The 23,195-nt window shown below is 43.6% G+C and overlaps 1 protein-coding gene across 8 annotated transcripts in view; it reads left to right on the top strand.

Annotated features, from left to right (window-relative positions):
- Positions 1–23,195, top strand: part of SEMA5B (semaphorin 5B) — a 270,791-nt gene that overhangs the window by 179,778 nt on the left and 67,818 nt on the right. For all 8 annotated transcript variants that reach the window (XR_013954042.1, XM_080601339.1, XM_080601337.1 and 5 more), the window contains 4 exons: positions 5,227–5,289; positions 15,723–15,821; positions 16,562–16,775; positions 19,360–19,645. Coding sequence is in view for 7 of the 8 variants with exons in the window: in XM_080601339.1 (XP_080457465.1) it covers positions 5,227–5,289; positions 15,723–15,821; positions 16,562–16,775; positions 19,360–19,645 (662 nt within the window). In the remaining variant the exon portion in view is untranslated. The remainder of the gene's footprint in view (positions 1–5,226; positions 5,290–15,722; positions 15,822–16,561; positions 16,776–19,359; positions 19,646–23,195) is intronic.

The raw sequence follows: 23,195 nt of genomic DNA on the forward strand, positions 1-23,195 counted from the left end.
CTCCTGCCCTCCTTCCTCACGGATAACTCAGCAAAGGGTGATGTGACCAGCAGACCGGCCAGGGTGCCCTGCACGGCACAAGCGGAGAACCAAAATCACCTCTTACTCCTCGGGCAGATCGAGAAGCCTCCTGCGTGCTCTGCAGAGGGGTGATGGAAGTGGAGGCTCCTGCTGCAAGCAGTCCTGCAGGCCTGAGGCTGGCGGACACGGCGCTGCTGCTGCTGCCACCGTCAGCAGGAACCTGAGGAGCTCAGTACCTGGGAGAAAATGCTGGGCTTCTCACAGAATCAGTTCCTGGTTTTCTGCCGTAAGCCTGTACTTGTTTGTTCATCTCCTTCCAAACATACACCGTGTACATTTTTGCGTTACACTTTTTCCCCATAACAGGAGAGAACAGCATGATTCCTGGCCTGTCTACAGGCATGCGAGGCTGCCGGTAGCTTGTACAGAGCACTTATTTAATGGGAGTGAGGTTGGTAACAGATGGATAGGTTTATATTAAGAGAGTTTAGAAACTAAGAATGGGTTTAATTTGCCAAATAAATATGCGTGTAACCTATTCTATTCCAATCTTCACTTTCTAGTTTTAAAGCAGTGTTCAGGTTTTGTGCAAAAACCTCCAGCAACCTCTGTTGTTTAGGTACAGTGCAGGGATTAGTGTATGCTTAATCTATTAAACTCACATGTGGTGGTTGAAGTAATTATAAATTGCTGGCCTGAATGTAAAAGCTGGTCCATAGAAGTTGAGAAGATTTTCACATCAGCATGTGAGGATGCACATACCTATTGATAACAGGACTTGCTAGTGACAGGCAGGTACTTTGGATGCCAACACTGGGATGTGCAGGTAATTAAATAAATGTATCTAGAAAGTTTCTCTCAGCAGTGTGTACTGAATAACTGATTTGATGGCTTATGATGAGCTAGAATTTCTAGATCAGTGTTGATCTGCAGTCTGAACTGGGAGCAAACCGTGATGCTCATAACTTAGTAGGAGAGACGTTCTCTTTCTTTTTGTGACGGGGTGTAGCATCTGAATGCTCAGATATGCACTGAGCGTAGCCACTGTGGTGCATTTCTGTCAATTTTCTTGTTGGCCAGTGCTGCACCATGTGCATACACATAGTTGTGTGACTATAATTGTTCTCCTTCATGTGATTTCCTAAAAATGCTTAAATAACACATGCCTCCTCCCCCTTTTTCTTCTTTTTTTTCCTTTCCTTTTTTTTTAATAAAAAAAAAAAAAAAGAGCCTGTACAGAGCTCAAGAACAGACATAGGGATGGATGTGAAGAAGCAGCTGTCCATGCAAATGTGCTGAATGGAAGGCACATTAATTGCGTTTTCAGTTCAGAGACTAAGTTGGTAGCACTCTCGTGCCTATCTGCGCAGATGGCTGGGCAGTCCTGCTCATGGTTTGCGTGGCTCTTCTCTTACACAGCAGCTGCAGCCCTGTGCTGCTTGTTTCATTCATACAGCATCTGAGTCCAGTGTTCCCCCATTCTGCACATGGACCTTGTGGTTGTAGAGGAGGCGCTCAAAGTGGCTGGGAACACTGTTACAAGCTGCATTTCTATGGGAGATGCAGAAGGGAAGGGATGCTCTAGAGCTTGTAAGGAGGTTGGCTGAGGAACTGGAGTGCTGTTGGTAAGGATGTAAGAGGAGGAACTGCTGATGTCCTGCCACCCTGTCAACCTAAAAATGTGTTTGCTTGGTTGCTTAAGCATGTAGCAGGTAGAGAATGAGCTAGGAGAAAGAACATACTGTCCTGTATTTGTCTGTAGTCTTGCTGCCAGCTTTGTAATATCTTCATCCAGGCTGTTTTCCATGGCCCATGCCATCAAAAGTTGTTTTTTCACTGCATGGGTCCAGAGGTGTCCACTCTGCTGCTTTTGATGGGCAGATGTAGCAGGAGATACAAAAATAATCCCAGATATGTTTTCTGGAGCTAGGAAACTTAAATGGCTCAGACAACTGAGAAAACAAATTATAAATTCAGGATGATGACCCAACTGTGTGACCAAAAACGTCTGGTGGATACATTTTGTACCGCAGCCAAGAGTGCAGAGGCAGCTTTCAGCAGTAAAAAGAAATAGTTTTCACTTGGTTTGTTGAGGAAGATGAGGAAAGGAGAGGGAGGCAGCTAAGTCAGCATGCAAGAGCTGGGTATTGAGAAGCATTAAGATGAGGTAAGGAGGCACAGGCAAAAGCATCCCTTAGAGTGCTGTAGGGTTTTGCAAGTGTAAGCAGGTGGCTGCAACACCGAGAAACACATGGGTGCACACAGATGTACTCCATAAGAGAGAGATTTCCGAAGGTCTCTCTGCTGAATGACCAGGATATAGTTTGAGTTAGGGGCAAAAAGAATCTAAGGGAGAGGACGATAATTTAATTTGGGGAGGAAAGGCTTGGGCTGAGCATGCCAGTGAGATGCAGGAAGCAGAGCTCCAGCATTACATAGGAGTTTGCACAGAAAGCCCAGGACAACAGAGATGACTGGAGTAGGATCTGAAAAGACAGCCGATCAGTCAAGTAAAGAAACCAGACAAAGCTGGGAAGCTTATGCAAAGGCGCCAAGCTCAGAGATCTGAGGCTGCCCAGGACTTCTCGCCAGGTCCAACCCAAAGGCTATGACCACAGATGTATGAGGGCTCCTGAGAGCCTGGCAGAAGGACTTGTCTAGGCTTTGGGTCAGCTGGCTGGTACATGTTCATACCCTGAAGTACAATATTTAAACACACATTTGCTGCTTGGCCCTGCAATTATATTTTTATTATCGACGTGATGTTCTTTGCAGGGTCATGAATATTTTCTTTGAGTCACTAGAGGTCATTGGAGTTACTCAGCCCTCAGACTAGTTTCTCCCTGTCCCACCAAAGATTTGTGAGACTTGTAAAATATGCTCCGGATTGCCATATAGCTTAATTAGCCTCTGAGCTCTAATGAAGTACACCCTGACTAATGGTGCAGTCACAAACAACATGTTCCTGTAATTTGGGCCATCACCAAGAACTTCTGTTATCACTAGACTCATCAAGGTGGTGCTTCAGAAAGCTGAAGGGCACTGTTGCCTAATGAAACGCAGAGTTTCGCACCAAGAACATAGCTGGAGGGGATCGGTGCTCTGACACGAGCTGTGTTTACGACGTGCCGCAGAGCCGTGCGGTGCAGGTGTCTGGCAGGAAGAGCGAGGTGTCCCCGAGGAGCCCAGATTCTTCTGCTGCTCTGCTACAGTCCCACAGGAGCCGGAGTGTTTGCAGAGAAGCAGCACTGATCGCTGTAGTAACCTACGACTTTTGTTCTCATTTTGGCCTGTCAAGCACTGTTAAGTTAAACCGGGCGGTATAATGGCGAGCGCTCTGTCCCCGTTCCTGAAATGGAACAAAGAGTCACCTCATAAGCGATCTCTTTTCTGGAGTTGTTTTATATTAAGCTTCTCAAAAATTGATCCACGGTCCGAAACCGCTGTGGACAGATGAACGAGGGCCAGAGCTGGGACTGGAGATCAAAACGCCGCCGTGTAGTTGTTTTGCAGATGTCAAGGCTTCCTGGGAGTTGCCAGTCAAAATTTCTTGCTGTTCTGTAACAGCTTATCGCAGCGAGCTTTCTCATCTGATGACATATCCCCTCTCGGGATATGGCTAAATGATCCTTTCCAGCAAGGACTTATCCCAGCTCTCACACAAACACTTCTGAGGCACGAGCTTTTGGCCTTCAGCCTGGGTTGGACTGCAGCGCATGGGAGGTATTTCCCAAGCGACTCCCGGGGAAAGATCTCTGCTCTTCCCTTCTCCCACCAAACCTTTGCATGTGCTCATAAAGCTTTACTTAAGCCAAACTGAACTGGATTTTCAGCAGACGGACAAGATAGCATTTTTTGGAGTGAGGAAGAAATACGCCTTCTCCAAAAGTTAGATATATAAATGCATTTCCTGGGTGGTGGCAGTATTTCTTGTGGTTATGAGCAAGTATCTTCATGGAACCAAGGTGGGGTTTTTTGTTTGTTTGTTTGTTTGTTTTGGGGAGGAATTCAGCCCCTTTCCTTGGTAGTCTCCTGTCTTTCTCCTGCAAAAAGCAGGATTTATCCTGTCAAGTGTCAAGGGGACAATTTCGATGGAAGCCTTAGTGTTTTAAAAAAAATAAAATTGGCTGCACTGAAGAAGTTCAAGAAGAGTTCAGATCCGGGCCAAACTTTGAAGCCATTTCCTGTGTGGGTAATGGACTGGGAAAAAAAAGAAATCCTGGCTCTTTTAGGGGAGCTTTGGATCTGTATCTGAACTTTGCAAGCATGGCCTTTCCCTGTGAAACAAAGCTATTTTTCTTGTTCACAGAATGATGTATTATGTATAGTATGGATGTTTATATGTATTTTCACCTCCAGCTAACAATACCTGCTTTAATTTGTTAGAACTATTTTTAAAAAGTACTGAAGGGAGGAAAAATGCAGAGGGCACAGAACGGTTGGGTATGTTTCTGATTTTTTCTTAAATCTAGAAGTTATAACACAGCTTTGCTGGTCTTGACTTTCCTTGTGAAGGAAGGGGCCGCTTTGCTCTGAAGGAGTTATGCAAGGCTGACTGGGGGGGGTCCCATGAGCTCTTGGTCCAGATCTTGCAGTCCTCAGTCAATTTGGGCCCCCAGCATTTTACTCCACCTCAGGATCTGGCCCCACTTCTCTGGCATCACCGGTCACCATCCAGCCTTTCTCCACACTTCTCGTCTGTCTGGGTTTTGCCTGTCTGCACACAGTTCTTGTTTTATCCGGCTCACGTCACTGCAGGATTATTTAGAAGGTGATAATCTTGAGGGTAAATTTGAGAGGACCACCACATCTGTATGCAACTACTGGGTTTGCCGTTGGGAAGGTTTTGATTTTGGTGATGAAGGCCGGTGGTTTTATACAGCACTGTCCTCCTTGAAAATGGGTGAGGACTCAGCATATGGGACTTGTGTCTTGGACCTTCCAGTTGAATGATGATCAGAAGTTGTATTTACATGTAAATTAAAGCCTTACCTCTGTTAACATTCCAGTTGCTTCTGCCTCTGGACATTTCATCTATTTATCATTTGTGTGCACTGTGAGCACAGTGGGAGCGAGATACATGTTTACTATCACAACACCTTGTAAATTGGGCTGTATAAATTTCTGGAGATGCTTGTTTTGGGGAGTCTCCAGACATGGTGGTTTGTGGCATTGTCGTGTGACTTGTGCGTTTTGGTTTCTCAGGCAACAGCATGGGGTTCAGATGAAGACACCAGGAGGTCCTGTCAAAGTAAAGGGAAAACAGAGGTAAGTTTTCCTTTGCTACAGACATGCTATAGGTGAATTTATTTACATCATTCCATTAGAAATCCCCACAGGGAGCATCTGACACCAGCTTGAGCCCATAAATCTGCAGCTGTTCGGAGCTAATACCACAAGTACCTGGGCACCACAGAGCAACCATTTCAAAGGCTACCTGTCCAAGTTATTAGACTTGCACTACATGAAATTTAAAGGTAATTTCACTTCTGGAGAGGACGCAATTTGTGACATATCAAGGATCAGTATGGTGGCAAATCCAGGGAAACATCCTGTAGTGGGTCTGAGGCTGGTCAGGTTGGCTTAGTCTTAGTACTCAGCAGCGAGCCGTTGGCGTTCGGCCACGTGGGCCTGTGTCTGATACTTGTTTGCAGTTAGAGCTGATTTTTGTATAATTCTCTTGAACATGAGAATTGAATCTGCTAGGACACTGCAGTTCTTTTCAGGTGGAATGTCACAGAGCCCCTTAGGAGGCCGGCGCAGTCTGCTAAGCTGCAGTTCAAAACCAGAACTGTTTGAACTAAGGCATGCTATCTCAGACATCTGAAGTTTGCAGGCATTTCTGACTGAAGCACAGGTCCTCTTCTGCCCCACTTCTGAGAAACTGAAAGAAAACCGTGTACTGAAAACAAGTATTTTGATTTTTCAAATGTGGTGTTGGTACTGTTCAAACATGTTGAGGCCTCAACTGAGAGGGTGTCCTGTTGTCCTAAATATTATACCACAAAGAGTTTTCAGTCTAAACCAAAGGAGTTGGAAGATAATCATGATCTTTGCTGTAGACTTGGACAGTCAAGCAGAGAGTGCTTGTGTGGCTTGCCCAAAATCTGGAGTTCTGCCAAGTTCCAGCTCAGTGCTTCAAACACGGGATTATATGATTTTCCATTGACCACATTCATTTCATATAATAAACTGTACGTGATTATTGTGTTAACTTGCATATACACAAAAATGCTAGCTTGAATTTTGTAGGATGAGCAACAGAGAGCTTCATGTAGTTTTGTAGAACAGGAATATCAGTATCCTAGAACGTGTTTTAGAGTTTGTGTAGGGACTGCTTCACGTAGAAGAATACCATGGAGTCAAAATAGGTTACGTTATGTAAACACCAAATTTTGCCAGCCACTAGAAGAAGAACCCAAAAGAAGATGAACAACATTAAAAAACTCTAAAACCCAAGACGCGAAGAATTTTTGAATTTGTGGTCTTTGTACTTTAAAATGTGTACTCTAAAGAAAAGATTTTACTCTGTACTCCCATTGTAAAAATTTGTGAACCTTAGTCCATTGTTCATGAAGAATTTGAATTTATAACCCAGAATTATTTTGTCAGCCCCCAGATAAAACCCTATGAGATTCCATGCACTCCACTGAACAAATTCTAGGATAATTTCAATTTATTATTTTTACTGTCATGCCAAAAGAAAGCAATGGTCTGAGCATTTTTGCTGCTGCTGCTGCCTCCACACACTGCAAAGAGTCTGCCAAACATTTCATGATGATGATGCTCCAAACAGCTGAGTTTATGCTGTTTGTTGTCCAGAGCTTAATATTGTTTGGAGGGTGCAGGAGCCTTGGGTGTGCAGTTTTGAGGAACAATAATTAATCAGATTGTTAGACACTTCTTGACATACAATTAATGGCAAACAGAGATGTTGACTAAGAGTCTGACAAGAAGACATGAATCTATGAAGAAAGGCAGAAGGATTCTGCCATAGATAAGTAAACTCAGATCTCCCAAGTCTGTATCTAGTTTTGCCTGTATGTCCATGGATGAATCCCTCCTGGGAGTCTACACATTCACTGCTCATTACACTGTAGAGAAATGACTTAGTGCTAGCTCCAAATATATAGAGCTCAGCAAGCTGATGAACAGCTCTACTCCAGCTGAGAAGTCCAGCTCTGACCTAGAATCTTTGCCTTTGGCTGGGTAAATGCATCAGGCAAGGGCAACACAATGTGAATATTTCTATTTATGCTGTGTGATAGTGGTACAAGAACCAGAGCTCTGTCTGCCTCAGCTCTGCTTTGTCAAAACTTGACTAATGGCAGTTTTCTACATAGCACAGATGATGTGATGATAAATATGCTCAGAATTGTCAGGCACTTAGATATGTGGTGATAAAGGCTAGAAATAAGGAGGACCTTTGGCTCTTATATTAATTCACAGTGTAGTTTGGGTAAGTTATATGACTGGTTCATTTTCCTTGCCCATTTAATAATGTCTTTATTTTAAGATGAAGTTTTCAAAGCTACCTAGTGTATGAAAATGCCTTTTTCTTATGCCCGTTGAGTATCTAAATTGGATTCTCCCTGCTGCTTAGAAAATCTCCTCCTAAAATGCCTAGAGTTTTACCGTAAGGAAAATAAGAAGTGCAAGAGTAAAAGCTACCAAATGCATATCACGGAAATATAATTACCATGGCATGATGATCACTCCATATTTGAGTACCAACTGGACAGAGAAAAGGGAGATGAGAAATCTGTTTCCCAGGTTTAAGGCTACTAGGTCTTTTCCTCTGACACCTTGTGTAGTTCTGGCCAGAAGTTTCACCTGCCTGTTCCAAAACTGCGCTCAGTAACTTGTCTTTGGCTGCTGCACCTTCCTGAGGAAGGCAGAAGGTTTTGAATCAAACAGGCTGACTGCATGCTTTGCTGGCTTGATCAAATGGCTGATCACCTTCACTGTTAACAGCATGTACTTTATTTCCTCTTTGAATCTGGCTTCAGTTTTGAGTGTCTGTGTCTCTTTTTGCCCTTCTCTTCTAGATTAAGGAGCTCTTTAGTTACCAATATTCATTTTGTTTTGCAAAACCATTTATATGCTCTTGTCAAGTCAGTACTTAGACTTTTTGGTAATGTAAAAAGCTGAGCTCTCCAAGCCTTTCTCTAACTCATTCTTCCACTGCTATTGAATATTTTTGTGTCTGTTTTCTGCACACTCTAATTTTTCACCTGTATTCCCATGTCAATCTCTAATGCCTGAGTGTGATTAAAATAGTATTCCACCTCTTATTCGCCCTCTGTTCATATACTCAGCAGTTTCATAAGCTCTTCTGGCATAGGAGATCCTGCAGAATTGCCTAGTTACTGTGACCACTAAATCCTTTTCACAGTTGCTAGTTTCGGGGTGTAATCTCCCAGTCTGTACATAAAGTCCTTTTGTTCCTTGCTCTTTAGTGTGTAATATCTTTAAAAAAATGTATTTTGTTTGTTGGGTATAGCTTACCAACCAGCCTAACATATATGTCTGCTTTGGCCTCATTGGTAATTGCTATTTTTCTGATCGTTGGGTTATCCACAAACGCTGGTTAAGAAAAATGTTGTTACTGGACTAGTACCTTGCCATCTGGGTCCCTGCTAGAATAGCAACTCTGTGAATGATTTTTCTCAGAGGACTTTTTTTCAGTCCATGCATTTATCAGATTTTAATCCTTTAAAGTATATGTACTTGAACTTGATTTTAAAACTAACTCTCTACTATATGTCATGTGGTATTAAAATATACACTTCAGAAAAGTCTCTTTCATTTATATTGCTATTTTTGTCAACCAAAGCTTGTGGTTTCCTCAAAGAATTGTATATGCTTTATTTGCCATGTTGCTGGAGATCCATGCTGGCTTCCGCTAGTAATTATTCCTATTTTTGCAGCATTTATAAAATGCATCCTGATCAGCACCTTAACATTCTCCCCTGGAAACCATCCACCATACTGAGAGATACTGCAGAGAACAAAATCGGTGTTATGCTGCCTTTCTTTCTGTCTTCCAAGTGATATCACCCAGAGGTTGTAGTTAAAATGAGCGATGGATAGAGTGCAAGGGGAAGAGGTGCCACTAGATCAAAATGTATTTAATTTCATTAGGAGCTGCTCAGCTTCTAGTCTGTAATTGGTTTGTCTCTGCATAACAGCCCATCCACCACATCTAAGGAATTCTGCCTGACATAGAAAACTGTGGCTTTCTAAACAAGCGCCCTTTGGTCTTTGTCTTGTCTAAGCATAAAATTATTTGTTAACTTTCCAAAAGCAGCACACCGCCATTTCAAAGAGAGAAGGGAACTGTTTGTGAAAACGGCAGCGCTCCAGCACTTACATGCTGTCCTAAGGACTTTGGGTAGCAAGGGGAAAGATGATGCACTGATAACACTTCTGGAGTAAGAAAGAACCGAGGGAAGCATCGGATAGGCATCCAGCTACTGTTTGTCCCGGACTGGTTGTCTCCCTTTTCTTGTATGATGTCCTGATACAGGGGGTTCTTGGATTCATGCAAGGTTGCAGGGAAATCCTGGCCCAAGGTTTCAGGCCAGTTAAATGGGTTTGGTGCAGAAGTTGCTAGGCTAATGGAGGAATCTGCTATTTTAGGCCTCCAAGTGGCTGTCATACAGAGGATGTGTCCCTCTGGTCATCTAATGTGGCTGGGAATCACCATACCACTTACAAATAACAGGCATCCAGATACAACAGGCGCTATATCAATCCACAGGTAACTGCGAGGCAGTCAGATGGTTTTTTCCTCCCCTTTCTAACTGTTTCTAGAAATCTAAAACTACATTCCTACTACTTCTGCTAAACTATCAGCCACCTAATTTGATTTGAAGTCCGTCAAAGAAAACTTGGCTGGAAAAATCATTAGTGATTCTCTTTGGTATTTATGGCACTCAGAGGAGGAAGACAGCTTGGTCAGGGTGTTGGCTTAGGCTGATTAGTAAATTGTTTGTCCAAAGAAATAACATAAACATCTAGAAGCATGTTAATAACAGTGCTCAAAAACATGTTAGATCATGTTTTTTTTTTTAACAAATTGGGATGAACTGCAACAAATAAATATTTTCTGTACTCTAAAATGTCATTGAAGGCTGAACATGGAGTTCTGCTGGCCAGTTCTCTGAACTGCAGGCTGTACTTCAGAGCCAGTGTATCTACTTTTGTAGTAATGAAAGGCTTTGGGGATGGCTGGTGTAGCTAGGAAGCATAGCTAAACAGACCAGAGCATCCAGTGGTTGAGGAGCAGGGAGTGTGGTGGGACCTGCCAGATCAGCGGAGGGACAGAAGTCCTCTCTTCCCACCACATGTGCAGACAGCAGGAATAATCTGGCCGGCCAGCAGTGCAGGAGCCTTCTCTGGGTACAGCTGCCAGCACACTGAGGCGTGAGTGTTGCTGTTTGATCTACCCCCAGATGACTCCCGATGTGGCTCCTGCTTTCTCTTCTGGCAGCCTAGAGTAGTACTGCCGACTGCACTGACACAGGGCATCGCGTTGTCCTGCCGCATCGGGGTGGCCAAACCTGGCTACTCAGGAGTAGTGTGCAGGATGACTTGCATCAGTAGGGAAACAACCTCCCATCACGGTAACATCTCCTGAAACCAGAATTCCTTTCTTTTTGCAGCTTCTAGATTTTGTTAGAGTCTTGTAGACATAGCCAGGAGGAGCTGAATGGAAAAGAGGAGCCAGGTTTCAAAGAAGTAACCCCCCCCACCCCTGCTGACCTAGCTAGGGAGAACAGGCAGGCTTTGGGTCACCGTGGACCAGTCTTTATGAGTATTTGGTAAAACTTGCTGTTTCTACTCGAGATGTCCTCATTCTCCACATACACCCCCCTCTACCTGTTTTATCTCGCTCTGCTCTGGCCTCAGTGAACTGGCAGCAAGCTCTGCAGATTAATTGCACGTTGTGTGAAACTATTTTCATTATTTTGTAGCTCTGTTAGAAGGTCATAACTGCGTCTGTGCCAAGTTTCATCCCATTTCTCCTCTTAGCCACCCTGGCCTAACCCCAAAATAAATTTCCATATTCTGAAGAGTTTGTATTTCTTACTGAGGACAACGGACAATCTGAAACAGCTATTTTCCTGTTAGAGCATGTAACTGTGATTTTAGTCTATGATCAAAATGTATTGGTACGTGATGAAATACTGTTAGGTTAAAAAAAAATCAAAAAGCAAAAAGCAGATCTCAGAAAACAGCTTGAGTGGTTTATTCAAAGTACAGGCCAATTAAAGCAGTGCCTATATACGGTTAGGCTTTCAAAGGAAAAATACCTCTGTACAATGAGATTAAGGGCTTATAACATTTCAGAACTCCAGTGTTCAGAGATGACAGATGAAACGACTCAAGAAGCACCTACAGCTGGCTTATTCTTTGCATCCTGAAAATGTCTTCTTGAATTTTACCTCAAACTGAAGCCAGCAGGAGTTCAGCCCCTCCATTTGCTGGTCTGTCCACACGAATGAATGGAGTAACACTTTGGGTTCTTGGGTTTGAAATGTGCTTTCAAAGCAGCCCGACATCTGTATTGCTAGAAAGAGCCCTGCTCCTGCCCACAGTAGTGGACATTACGCCATTCACAGACACAGTGAAATCTAAATGTTGCAAACCTGAAATAAATGAGAATGGGCTTAAAGTGAGGAGGGGCATGAAGGGATTCAATAAAGATTAAGCTTTACCAGTGATGTACTCTTCCTAGGAAAACAAGGGTCATTAGACTAGGGGAAAGTGATTTCTGCTCAGTCTAAGGCCTTATCTCCAAAAAGGGACCAGTATCAGGTAATTTGGAGGAAGGAGTCAGAACCCCAAAGTCAATAACATGTATTTCAGAGAAAAATCAGAGATATGCTTAATGCTCCGGCAGTGAGCCACAGGTTTTTATCAGCTCTGCCATATATTTAATGATAATCCCAACTAATATAACTGGGTTATTCTCATTAACCATATAAATATTGAGTCTTCTCCCTTTATTTAAATCCTTAATCTCATGATCCCAATAATATCTTCTGGTGATGAGATTGGCAGTCTGATCACACACAGATTGAACTGTCTGCTCCATGATGTGGGAGCAGGATCCAAATATTGTCTTGTCTGGACAGAGCTGGGGTTCAAGCTTGCCAGATTTTCCAGCCATGTTAAATAAAGCCCATCTGAATTTTGCCTCCTGTACGACTGAGTTTTCCAGGCCCATGGAAGAAACTGCACTAAATAGCTCCCATTTTCTGTAAGTGCTTGTGAAATCATTTTACTAACCAGCTGCCTCAGCTAGGAATTGTTGTAGAGGGGAGCATGGTGAATAACTTTTCAGAGCAGATCCCGGCTGGCTTAAAGAACACAGAGAGGAGCCTGTTCCTTTCTAGTTATTTTGAGAACAGGGCAGAAAGGGGACCTAATGTAGATGTCACCAACAGTGTCTTGAGAAAAATCCCACAAGCTGGAACATTTTAGTGGTTCAGCTTCTTCCTTGCTTTTGTTGGAGGTTGTCATAGGCTGGCAGTGGGTACAGCAATAAGAAATACCAGATGAGCACAGGATTCCTCTTGGAGCCAGGCAGGTTAGCGAGGTGGGGTCTGGTAGTTAAATCTTTGTCCCCATCTTGCAGGATCTCCTCTCATTCAGTGTGTCACCATGGCAAACCTTCTAGCACCTGTGTGTTTCGATTCATCCAGCCCAGAGGACAGGAAGATAATGCGTGTCCATTTTAGAACATTACTTAATGCTCTACAAATTGCTTTGAGACCGGTGGATGAAAAGTACATGTGATCGTTGTTCTTGCCCCAGGAGTGTGGAGCCCTTTTACCATCATTAGTAAGGCAAGTCCAGGGAAAAAGCCTACTCAGAGCGTAGGCAGTTAATTCATAGGGATATAACTATGGTTGGATCTGGCCCACACCTGGTAGCAATGTTATCTAAGCACAGGAGAAGAAAACATCCACCAGGCACCCCAGTTTCTGCCTTTTACAGCCAGTGAAATAATTATTGGGCTTGGTACATCCAGTTCCCTGAAAAGTATCAGCTGTCAAATGTTTCCAATCTAACACCTCATCTGCACTGCCTGTGCTCTTTTGCTCTTTGCTAGCACAGTTGGGAATGGGCTGGAAGTCACAGATGAAATATTTTGGTGCGGTTTCAGACAGCAGCAGATATATTTGCTCAGTATGGTTTTTCTTCTCTTTCAATAAATAACCTCTGCTTTTGACTGAATGGGTACAAAGAAAGCCATGCTTAATTAGGCTAAAATAAGACAATATTTTACTAGCTTCCAGCATCCTTATCAACCTGGGCTACTGCGCCTAGGAGTAAAGTGTGCAACAGATGCATCCAGCATGATCTCACAGAGAAATTCTTTTTTGTGTTCCGTCTTCTCAGCTGGGAGGATTTTTAGAGAAATGAAAGCTTGTTCATGTGTAATACAGGTCTGCGCAAGGAAGAGAATTCTGCAAGTTAGGATTTGAGATTTCTGCAGGACGGAGTTTTATTTAGGAGCATATTTAAGTACCCATGCAGGAAAGAGTGCGGCAACATTAGTGGTGTTAGCTGGTTTAGGGCAGATGCTGTGTTCAGACTGCACAGAGCAGAGGGAGGTGGAAGCAGAGGGGAGCAGGTGGATGCTCTCTTGTTATGTGAAATTCGGGTACAGAGCTGCTTTCTGGGTTAGATCCCAAATCAATCATATTCTGAAAACAAAACTCAATGGGAGAGGAGCCCATACTTTTTAAATCGCATTTCCTCAAGAATTTCTGGTCTTTCACAGTTAAATATACAATGGTCCTAATATTAGGTGGGATTGGGTAACTGTGCTGTACAGAAACAGGAATTACTTAAACCCGCTAGGGCAGGGAATAACCAGCAGGGCTCACAGCACCGCGTAAGGACAGGAGGGGGCAGAGAGGCTGGCAAGCCTTCCTCTGATCAAAGGAAGCCATGAGACCTCTGTTCTCAAGGTGGGACAGTGTTTCTGGTGCACGGTCACCAGGACTGATCTGCTTCTGAGATACGAAGGGCTGAATCGACCCCGCTACGAATTTAAGCTCCGGTTCCTCTGTGCTAGGGGCTGCGAGTCGGATCCCCAAATCCCTGCCGAGGTCAGCCTGGCAGCACCCACTCCACCTCCGTGGCCTCTGCCTGGGCCGGGTCAGTGCTCCCGGGCTGGCTCAGTCCCTGCACACCTCTCCATTCAGGAGCAAGCCCCAGACGCTGTGCCCATGCAGTCGCTTGTCTGCAGCCAGTGCCGGGGGGGTTTTGCTAAATGCCATTCTTCAGCAAGTTGATTTCCATACAGCGAATGAAAGGAGATGGTAGTACTTAATCCAGCTAAGCAAGCCTCTCCCTTTCCAGCTGATACGGAGTGTTTTTACACTGCTGGATCTTGCAAATGAAGTCTTCAGGGAACTGATCAGCAGCGTGGAGCGCTGTGAGACGGGGAAGCTCGCGGAGTGATTGCTGCTTACAGGAGAAGCGGTGTCTGCAGCTGGAGGCTCAGCTTAGCAGCAAATTATGATCTATTGGAGGGAGGAAAGCAAAGCAGCCGGGATAACCCAGCCGAGGTTGTTATTTTTTAACAAGTTCCCTTCTCTGTTTACAGTAGAAAATAACTGCCTTTCCTCCCTTGGAGCCCGTGGGTGCCACTCACAATCCATCCATCGCTCACATCCTCCTCTCTGCGCTGCTCCCAGAGCCCAGGGCAGGCAGCCCGGTGCCGGGCTCACCAGGCATCCCTCACCGGGGCTGTGGGGATAGATCTCAGGGCAAGGGGCTGCCACAGGCTGTGCTGGCACCTCCACTCCCTGCAGGTTGCCTTGGAAAGCTCTGGCCTCTCCCTCTGTCACTTAGCATCCCGGACTCGCTCAGCTGGCCTGACCTGCAGTCCACCGGTGTCGGGAAGGAGAGGCTGTGGCTCTCTCCAGCAGCTCAAAGGAGATTTTCTGAACAAAGCCAACGCAGCCCTGTGCTGTCACCACTACCCCAGCACAGGATGACTGGAGTCCCATGGTTCTGGGGATTGGCATGTGAAGAGAGTTTACTGTTTGTAGCAGCAAGTGGTCATGCAGCTGAGAAGAGGGTTTTTGCTATTTCTCGCTGTCCTGGCCTGAAAGAGAAACTCCTTCCACTATGGAAAATCCTGAGCATGGAACCTCATGGTGGAAGGAAGCAACAGTCTGTCCAAGCACAAGATTCTCCTGTTGCAGAGAAGTTCCTGCTGTTTTCCTGCTACACCGGTTTGACTTTTAGTGCAGGGAGACCCTCCGCCCTTCACCAGAGCTGTGTCTGGGTAATGTTGTCAAAGCTGCAGCACTGATGGGAAAAGCAGGTCAGAAATATCATGAAAAGAGGGAGGATTCCTCCTCCAATTTAAGCAGAAAGAAAGAGCCAGTTGTGTAGCTAACACGGAGTCAGCCTGATGGATAGCATCCTACCAGAGACTATTTGTGCAGGACTGTGGTTAGAGAAGTAAGCAGCAAATTGGCCTTGCTCATGGAGACTGCTGGCTCCCTACAGCTGTGCACTGCTGCAGCGCTTGATGCAACAAATCTTGGTCCAAGTTAGAGCTAAAGAAGGTGCATTCCAGCTGCCACACAGGTACTTTTTTAATGTAATAAATAACTCCACAGTCTTCTTTTTCAAAGTTCCTTTGTCTCTGTCTTGTGTCCCTACAGGAAGAGTGTCAGAACTATGTCCGAGTGCTGATTGTTTATGGCAAGAAGGTTTTTACCTGTGGTACCAATGCCTTTTCGCCAGTGTGTTCCAGTCGGCAGGTCTGTTTCACCTCTTTTGCAGTGATGGAGGGGCTGGATATGTGCTCTGGGGAAGGCCAGTCATTGACAGGGCTTCATGGGTGAAGAGAACATGTTCCAAATGCAGTTGATCTGAAATTGTTTTGGGTTTTTGGCCCCGTTGGGGCAGGGGGTGGTGTGTCTGCAGGTGGGGAGCAAAAAACCCATGGTATGTTTGAGCCAGATTTGGACAAAGTGCTGCTCATGTAATCCTTGGGTATGCTGTTGAAAATGGGCAATACAGACAGGCTTAGCCGTGAGCACCTCCTGAGCTGAATACTTAAATGTTTTCTTCAAAATAAATGGCAAAACCCCCGTTGGCTTCAAGGGAGGCAGGAGCAGGTTCGGAGCCATGTTTATTTTTATATTTTTTAATGCCATACACATTCAGAAGGTGCCTATGTAAGATTAGAAACCTGTGCTAGCAAGAGGAGCACCTGATTACTGTGAGTGGGTTGGGCTCTGCAGGCTTTATTGGCAGGGGAATTACCCTTCTTACAAAGTAGTAGGATCAGTGAGGCTCAGACACAACTTCTTACATTGGCAAGTGATGTATGTAAAGATCAATTTACAGTCATCGCTGGCATTATTGTCTTATAGCTGCCTGGTTTTTTTTACCATCAGGGCTTTGCTCGGAGGTACTCATGGGCAAACTGAATTCTCTGTGCCAGTACGAAAGCCAGCTGCTCTTTAAATTCTCTCCTCTCTCCTTTTAAATACAGGTAGGAAATCTTAGCAAAATCATTGACAGAATTAATGGAGTGGCTCGGTGCCCGTATGACCCCCGGCATAACTCGACAGCTGTGATTACATCACGAGGAGAACTCTATGCTGCAACTGTAATTGATTTCTCTGGACGGGATCCTGCTATTTACCGCAGCCTTGGAAATGTTCCCCCACTTAGGACAGCACAATACAACTCCAAATGGCTCAATGGTAAAGTCATGTGGGTCGTATCTGAGCAAGAGGTGTATTAAAATCAACTTGGCAGGCTTGTAAATCCTTCCCTCTGTTTTCTTATTGGAATCCAGAGTTATGATGGGGATGGGCTTCCGGTGCAATGATCAGTGCAGCTTAGAAGACATTTAAAAATAGCCTGGAAGGATGTCAGAGGAGTTGATTTAGAATATGCAAAGTGGGTCTTACAGGCTACTTTATATACGGGTCTCTGTCTTCTGAGATGACCAAGTACATCCTTCTAATTAGAAAATCCCTCAACGATTTGAAGATCCAAGTTAAATAGAGCCTTATGTTGTTGACCCAGTTCTGCAATGTGTTGAGCACACTCTACTTCCACTGACTCAGCTGAAAATGGTTCGTTTCAGTACAAGATCACTCTGAAAATGAGAAATTTCACAGCAAGTTATGTTACATGTAAACCCATGCTGTTGTGGATTTATAGTTATTAAAAGCAGCTGTTACCCCAGTGTGATAATACCCTGCATCAAGCAAGTTGTAGAATTTCAACCAGTAGTTCCTTCAGTAAGTCCATATCCTCTGGCTGGGACAAAGCACATCTTGACTGAGCAGACTATAATGATGGAGACCCCAATATTTCCCCTCTCTCCTTTGGCCCAGGTAAGTTGACCAAATATTCAGAATATTTCTGTTGGATTTCAGAACCTTTCAATCAAGGATGTGAACAGTGGGACTGTGCACTCTCTGGAAGTTAATGAGAATGAACTTAGCTTCTGCAGACACTCATATAATGTTATATGGAGAGCAGGAGTTGTGGAAGAATGTCATCAGGCAAGACTATGAATTAGGACAATTAGTAGCATAGCTCATATACACTCATTAGAAATATGTGCCTCTTGTCTGCACATGAGTTAAGAATTCAGAAGGAAGTCACACGGGGGAACCTTGGAACAGAGAAGTTTAAAGAAGGACAAACAGAAACTGAGTTTCTAGTCTGTGGTTGGAAAAGCTAACGTGACTCTTGGATTTACAACTTTGTGCAGTCTTGGCGACTTTGGAGTAAATTCATCCCATTCTGGCCACTTCTCAACAAGAAACAGAAAACTTGAAGATGATTCAGAGAAGAGCCATGGAGTGATTTGAAGCTTGGGAAGTCTGCCTCACAGTGAGAGACTTAAGGAGCTCAATTTATTTATCTTTCTGAAAAGGAGATAAAAGGTGTTTTGCACATGATATGGAAGTACTTACACCGGGAGAAGATCTCTGGCAGGATAAAGTTCTTTAATCTAACAGACAAGTCATGACAAGAGCCTATGATTGGAAGCTAAAACCAGATAATGTCAAATGGAAGAAGAAGTGCAGGTTGCAGCTGGGGCAGTCGTTAGTCATTTGAACAAGTCACTGAGGAAAGTGATGAATGTAAAGCCGTGTGACGTTGTCCTGTAAGATCAGATCTCCTTCAAAAAATGCGGTCTAATTCACCTGTTAGTTGTAGGATCTGATGGTAGAATTACAGGGTGAAATCCTCTGGTTCGTATTAGATGGAAGGAAGGTCAGGTTGGTGATCACAGCGATCCCTTTAAAGTTCACAGTTTGTCTGAAAGAGAAAGTTTGATCAGAGATGCTCTGCAGTGCCCATCCCTCTGAACCATATTCTACTTCCCAAACCTTCCTTGCAGCACCATGAGTTTGCTTTCCCCTCTCTGCCAGACTCTGTTCTCCTTTTACTCCTGGGCTGCAGCATTAAAGAAATTGTGTACTTCTCTTTTTTCTTTTTCCTTTGAGCATTACTCAAAAATGAACATCGTAAAAGCACCTGTAAAACCAACAGGGTTTTTGTTGTTGTTGTTGTTGTTTAGTCATATATTATTAATTGGCCAATCTTTTCTCTTTGCCAGAGAAACTGTTGGGATGAAAGACTGTACACTTTAAAGCTTTGTTAAATAGCCAATTAAAATATTCATTACAAACCAACACCAGGTTCTTTTCCATCCTTGTGAAAATAATAACAATGATTCCAGGAGAAAAAGAATTAAGGAGAGCTTGCTTTGATATTGTTTGTGGTGTGGTTTTGTTTTATGGACATAAGATAATCTTTTGTGCCTAGAAACTGGAAAGGCTTTGTGACAAAAGCCAGATGTGATTGCGCTGGGAAAATAGGTTGAATGTTTCAGTGCAGCAGTCTGGGGAATCGGGCGGATGCAAGCAGCGTATTTAACACACCATAAGGTGCACTTCAGAAGAGAATAGGTAAAAGAACCCAATGGGAAGGCTTTATGTTGTAAAATAACTGTAGGTACAGAGAGTAGTTGTGCATATGCAAAGCGTTAAACTCTGCTTTCACTGCAGTCAGTAGCAGCATATCCAGTAAAGTGGGGAAATGAAGGGATCCTTCCATGATCTGAAAAATGGAGCTAGAGCTGTACCCCCATATATCATTATTCTCATCTACTGTTTTTATGTCTGCTGCTGACTCCAAACTCCCTGTGGTCGCAGCTTTGACAGCCTATGTAAAAGGAGCTGGCAGTACAATGCATTGGGCAAGTCACTGAGCACGGATTGATTTCTGACCTGTATAAATCTCTTCACGTTTGTTTTTCAGAGCCTAACTTTATTGCTGCCTACGACATCGGTTTGTTCACCTACTTCTTTTTCCGAGAGAATGCAGTAGAACACGACTGTGGGAAAACAGTGTATTCTCGTGTGGCCAGGGTCTGCAAAAATGACATTGGGGGGAGATTTTTATTGGAGGACACATGGACAACTTTCATGAAGGCCAGGCTGAACTGTTCCCGTGCTGGAGAAATCCCTTTCTATTATAATGAATTGCAAAGCACCTTCTACCTTCCTGAGCAAGACCTGATCTATGGTGTCTTCACCACTAATGTGTAAGTTGCACTGGTTTTACTGCCCTTCTTCTATCCCCAGCAGTCTGAAACCGGCAATATCCTGATTTCTTAGACAGTCCGAGCAATAATTTTTGAAAGATCCTTTGGTTTAACGCAAAGGAATAGATAGGTCTGTATTATCCATCAAGGCAACATTGCCTTTAGGACAATGTTTTTAGTCCATTGTTCATGGATGCTTGGAGTCCCTTACGGGTGACAGTACATTTCTAGGGTAACTTAATTTGATTTAAAACTGAGCTGTGACAGACTTCTGACTTTTTGTAGTGCCAATGCTACTTGTGTTGTTCACAGAGCTGTTATGAAAATGACCCAGTAGAAAAATAGATTTTCAGCCAGGTTTACTGCCTGAATGATCTGACGCTATTGTGTGAACATCGGGATTGGCCCTAGAAATGGACAGATACATATGCTTGGGAGAGAAGTATTGGAAGGAGGAAAATGAGGCAAATGGGATGACAACAGCAGGGACTGAAATCAACATAAACTCCTGAACAACATATTATAGAAGCAAGGTCATGGAGGCTACACAGCATTTAACATTTTCAAGTGGGTCTGTACCTCTGCTACAAACAGTTTGGGGCCCATAAATCAAAAGCAGTGTTGGAAATCCGAGGGGAAGGAATGATTTCTGAAACTTCATAATCACCTTTTCTTGGCTTGATATTGAAAAAACTTGTAATTGGAATGATTTAGTGTAGCTGTGAAAGCAGAAAAGAGAAGAGGAGTTAATTAAAAAATATATTAAAAAACTCATAATGTATTTTTTTAAGTCAGAAAAACTCAAATAACTTTTTCTCTGAAGCCCAAGGCTAGGATGATAAGTTTCAAGCTATAACCAGTCTGTGCGGTATTGAGTTTCAATAATGCATGCTCTCCAGGGGGATGTTATCCTGATGTGTAAACTAGAGGATGAATATCTGAGTTAGTTACTCCACATGACAACCACTCAAAATATCTTTCTCATGCTGGTTAGCCATCTTCTTTGGGGCTTTTTCTGCAATAGAGAGTACTGTTCAATATGAATAATTGTCTGGTCCCAAGAAGCCACACAGCAAACCAAAGAAGTGCAGCCTCTCTGAAGTACAGACCTTGGGTCTGTTCTCTCTGGCGTGGCAGGGCTTGAACTTCAGCCCTTGAAGCCACAAAGCATCAGACCCAACTTTTTGAGCTAGAGCACTGTTGGGAGTTTCACTGTAAAAGTCAACAGATCCAAAATGATATTTCCAGCCTGTAAATGCCAAGAAGTAGGTAAGTGTTTGGCCACCCTCGTTCATCTTCCACGTTTTGTTTCTGCCCTACTGTTGCCAACATCAGCCAAAAGTGAGCCATTGGAGAAGTGACGGGAAAAAGGTCTCTTTGGTTGGACATCTTCAAAAGCCACCTGGAGGTGGTTCTGGGCAACCTGCTCTGAGTGGCCCTGCTTGAGCAGGGATTTGGACCAGAAGACATCCAGAGGTCCCTCCCAGCCTCAACCATTTTTTGATTTTGTGAAAAAATAATCGTGAGCAAACACTGGACCTTGACTGGGGACTTCAGGGAAGTCTATCCTGGAGTCAAAAGGAGCATGAGTTGTTCCCCCAGAAAACATTTAAAGGCTGTTAGCCAAACTTCCTGAATGTGAAAAGGAAACCTGGCTACAGCTATGGGCAATTGAGATGAAACAACTTTTTTTTTTTTTTATATCAGAGACACTTTTATGCCCGTAGTGATAATGTTTTATCTATCCATTTGTCCGTTCATCCAGCCAAGAACGGAAATTGGAAATGAGAATAAAATTATTAATAAATGTACTACATTAATCAAATTTATATGGATTTTGTGTAAAACAGAGGAGACAAACCAGCTCTGGTTGGAACAGTTCTTTTGCGCTGTGTCTGTCTCCCAGGTTTGCTAAAGCATGAGACATGGTAAGTGTTACCCCTCTCTCCTTTGGACTGCACTTAAGTCACTCTTCTTACATTACTGGTGTATGTTCCCTCTGGTATCTTCTGAGGACAATATAATATGTAACATTTGTGTAATTGAAGAGATGAGTTATTGATAATAGCTGAAGCTAGATCAAGTAGCGTTTTGGGTCTACAACATGATGTTCTTTTGAGAGTTCAAAGAGAAAATGTTCCAATTTGTCATCCGACTAGAGAAATAATGGTAATTATTCTTTTAACTTCCACTGGGACTTATATCATGCTGCATGAGCGCTGCATACAAAGAGGGCTGATGTGCGCTCTACTCTGAGTACCTTTATAATGGAATACTGATGCACTACAAAACTATTATTTTTTGTTTAAAGGTATTTTTATTTTGGCAGGTTCACCTTTAATGCAGTTATGGTCATCTTATAGCAAAGGGCTTTTAGTCTGTATCATACTTATTGGTGGTAACACCCATATAAAGATTTATTGCTTCATTTTAAGTTATATCCTGCTAAATCAGTGGAAAAGAGAGCTTTTGGGGGAAGCTGTTGATGAAATATTTAAGAAGCTTTTATTAAAGTTTTTGAAGACTATGTTAAAGCCTCCTTGAACTTAACTCACCTAGTTAGTCACAGGGAGCAGAAGTGGAATAAAGGAGCTTGCACTTCCCACCAGGGCAGCACAAGAGCCAGCTGGCCAAATCGATGCCACTGGTTTGAGACTGGGATCTAGGTTTTTGTAGGGAGGGATGGGAAATATGCCAGGCCACAGATAGCATTATTTCATCAAAAGCCTCATTCCTCTATCAAAAGGAAAGGGCAATACTGTGGAGTCTTTAGCAGGGACCTAAAAAAATCCCCCTTTTTTTTTTTTAAGTGTTTTTGTTAGACTATCAGGGTTTTATTCTTTCTTTTCCTTTTTCATTTTCCTTCTCATTCTCTTTTTTTTCCCATGTGTGCCTCAAGGCATTTACTTGTCATCCATCATTAGCTTTGTCTTAAGAGCTGCCGTCTGTGAGCATGCACTGCGTCAGTGGTGTTCAGACAAAAGTGGAGAAAGGTTCGCCTGGCGCTGCTTTGACATGTTCAAAGGGAGCTACTCCATCACTCGGGGGGTGGAAGGGCAGGGGCAGGAGTGGAGAGTGGGAAGGCAAAGCAAGAAGTTCCTCCTGACGTTGTACTGCTCTGAAGAAATATGCTGTGAAAGGATCTGGCCTTCTACTTTCCTGCCTGGGACTGTGGAGCAAGGCTTTTTTTAATTTATTTTTTTTGTGGTAGAAATTGTAATTATTGGTTTAGTAAAAAAAATTGTTCTTCTCAGAGAATTCAAACTGCTTTAATTAGCAGCAAGATACATACAGCAGGGCTTGGGTTATTTAAAAGGCACTGTGACGAGTCGGTTTCCTGTGCTAGCCCTATTTTTAGTTTTATTTGGATATCTTTCTCTCTAAACGTTGTTCTTTTCCTTTAAAAGATGGGAGAGCTGGGAGCAGGTTTTGAATTTCAGGTAACCATTTAGCAACTGGCCCTCTCTGGACCTGCTTCGTGGAGATGCCAGCTCGTCAGGGAGGTGCACTTGAACCCTGGGGAAGCAAAAAGCGCTGAGCCTGCTCAGGA

The sequence above is a fragment of the Anser brachyrhynchus genome, assembly GCF_964034855.1.
Source record: "Anser brachyrhynchus genome assembly, chromosome: 7".
NCBI lineage: Eukaryota > Metazoa > Chordata > Aves > Anseriformes > Anatidae > Anser > Anser brachyrhynchus.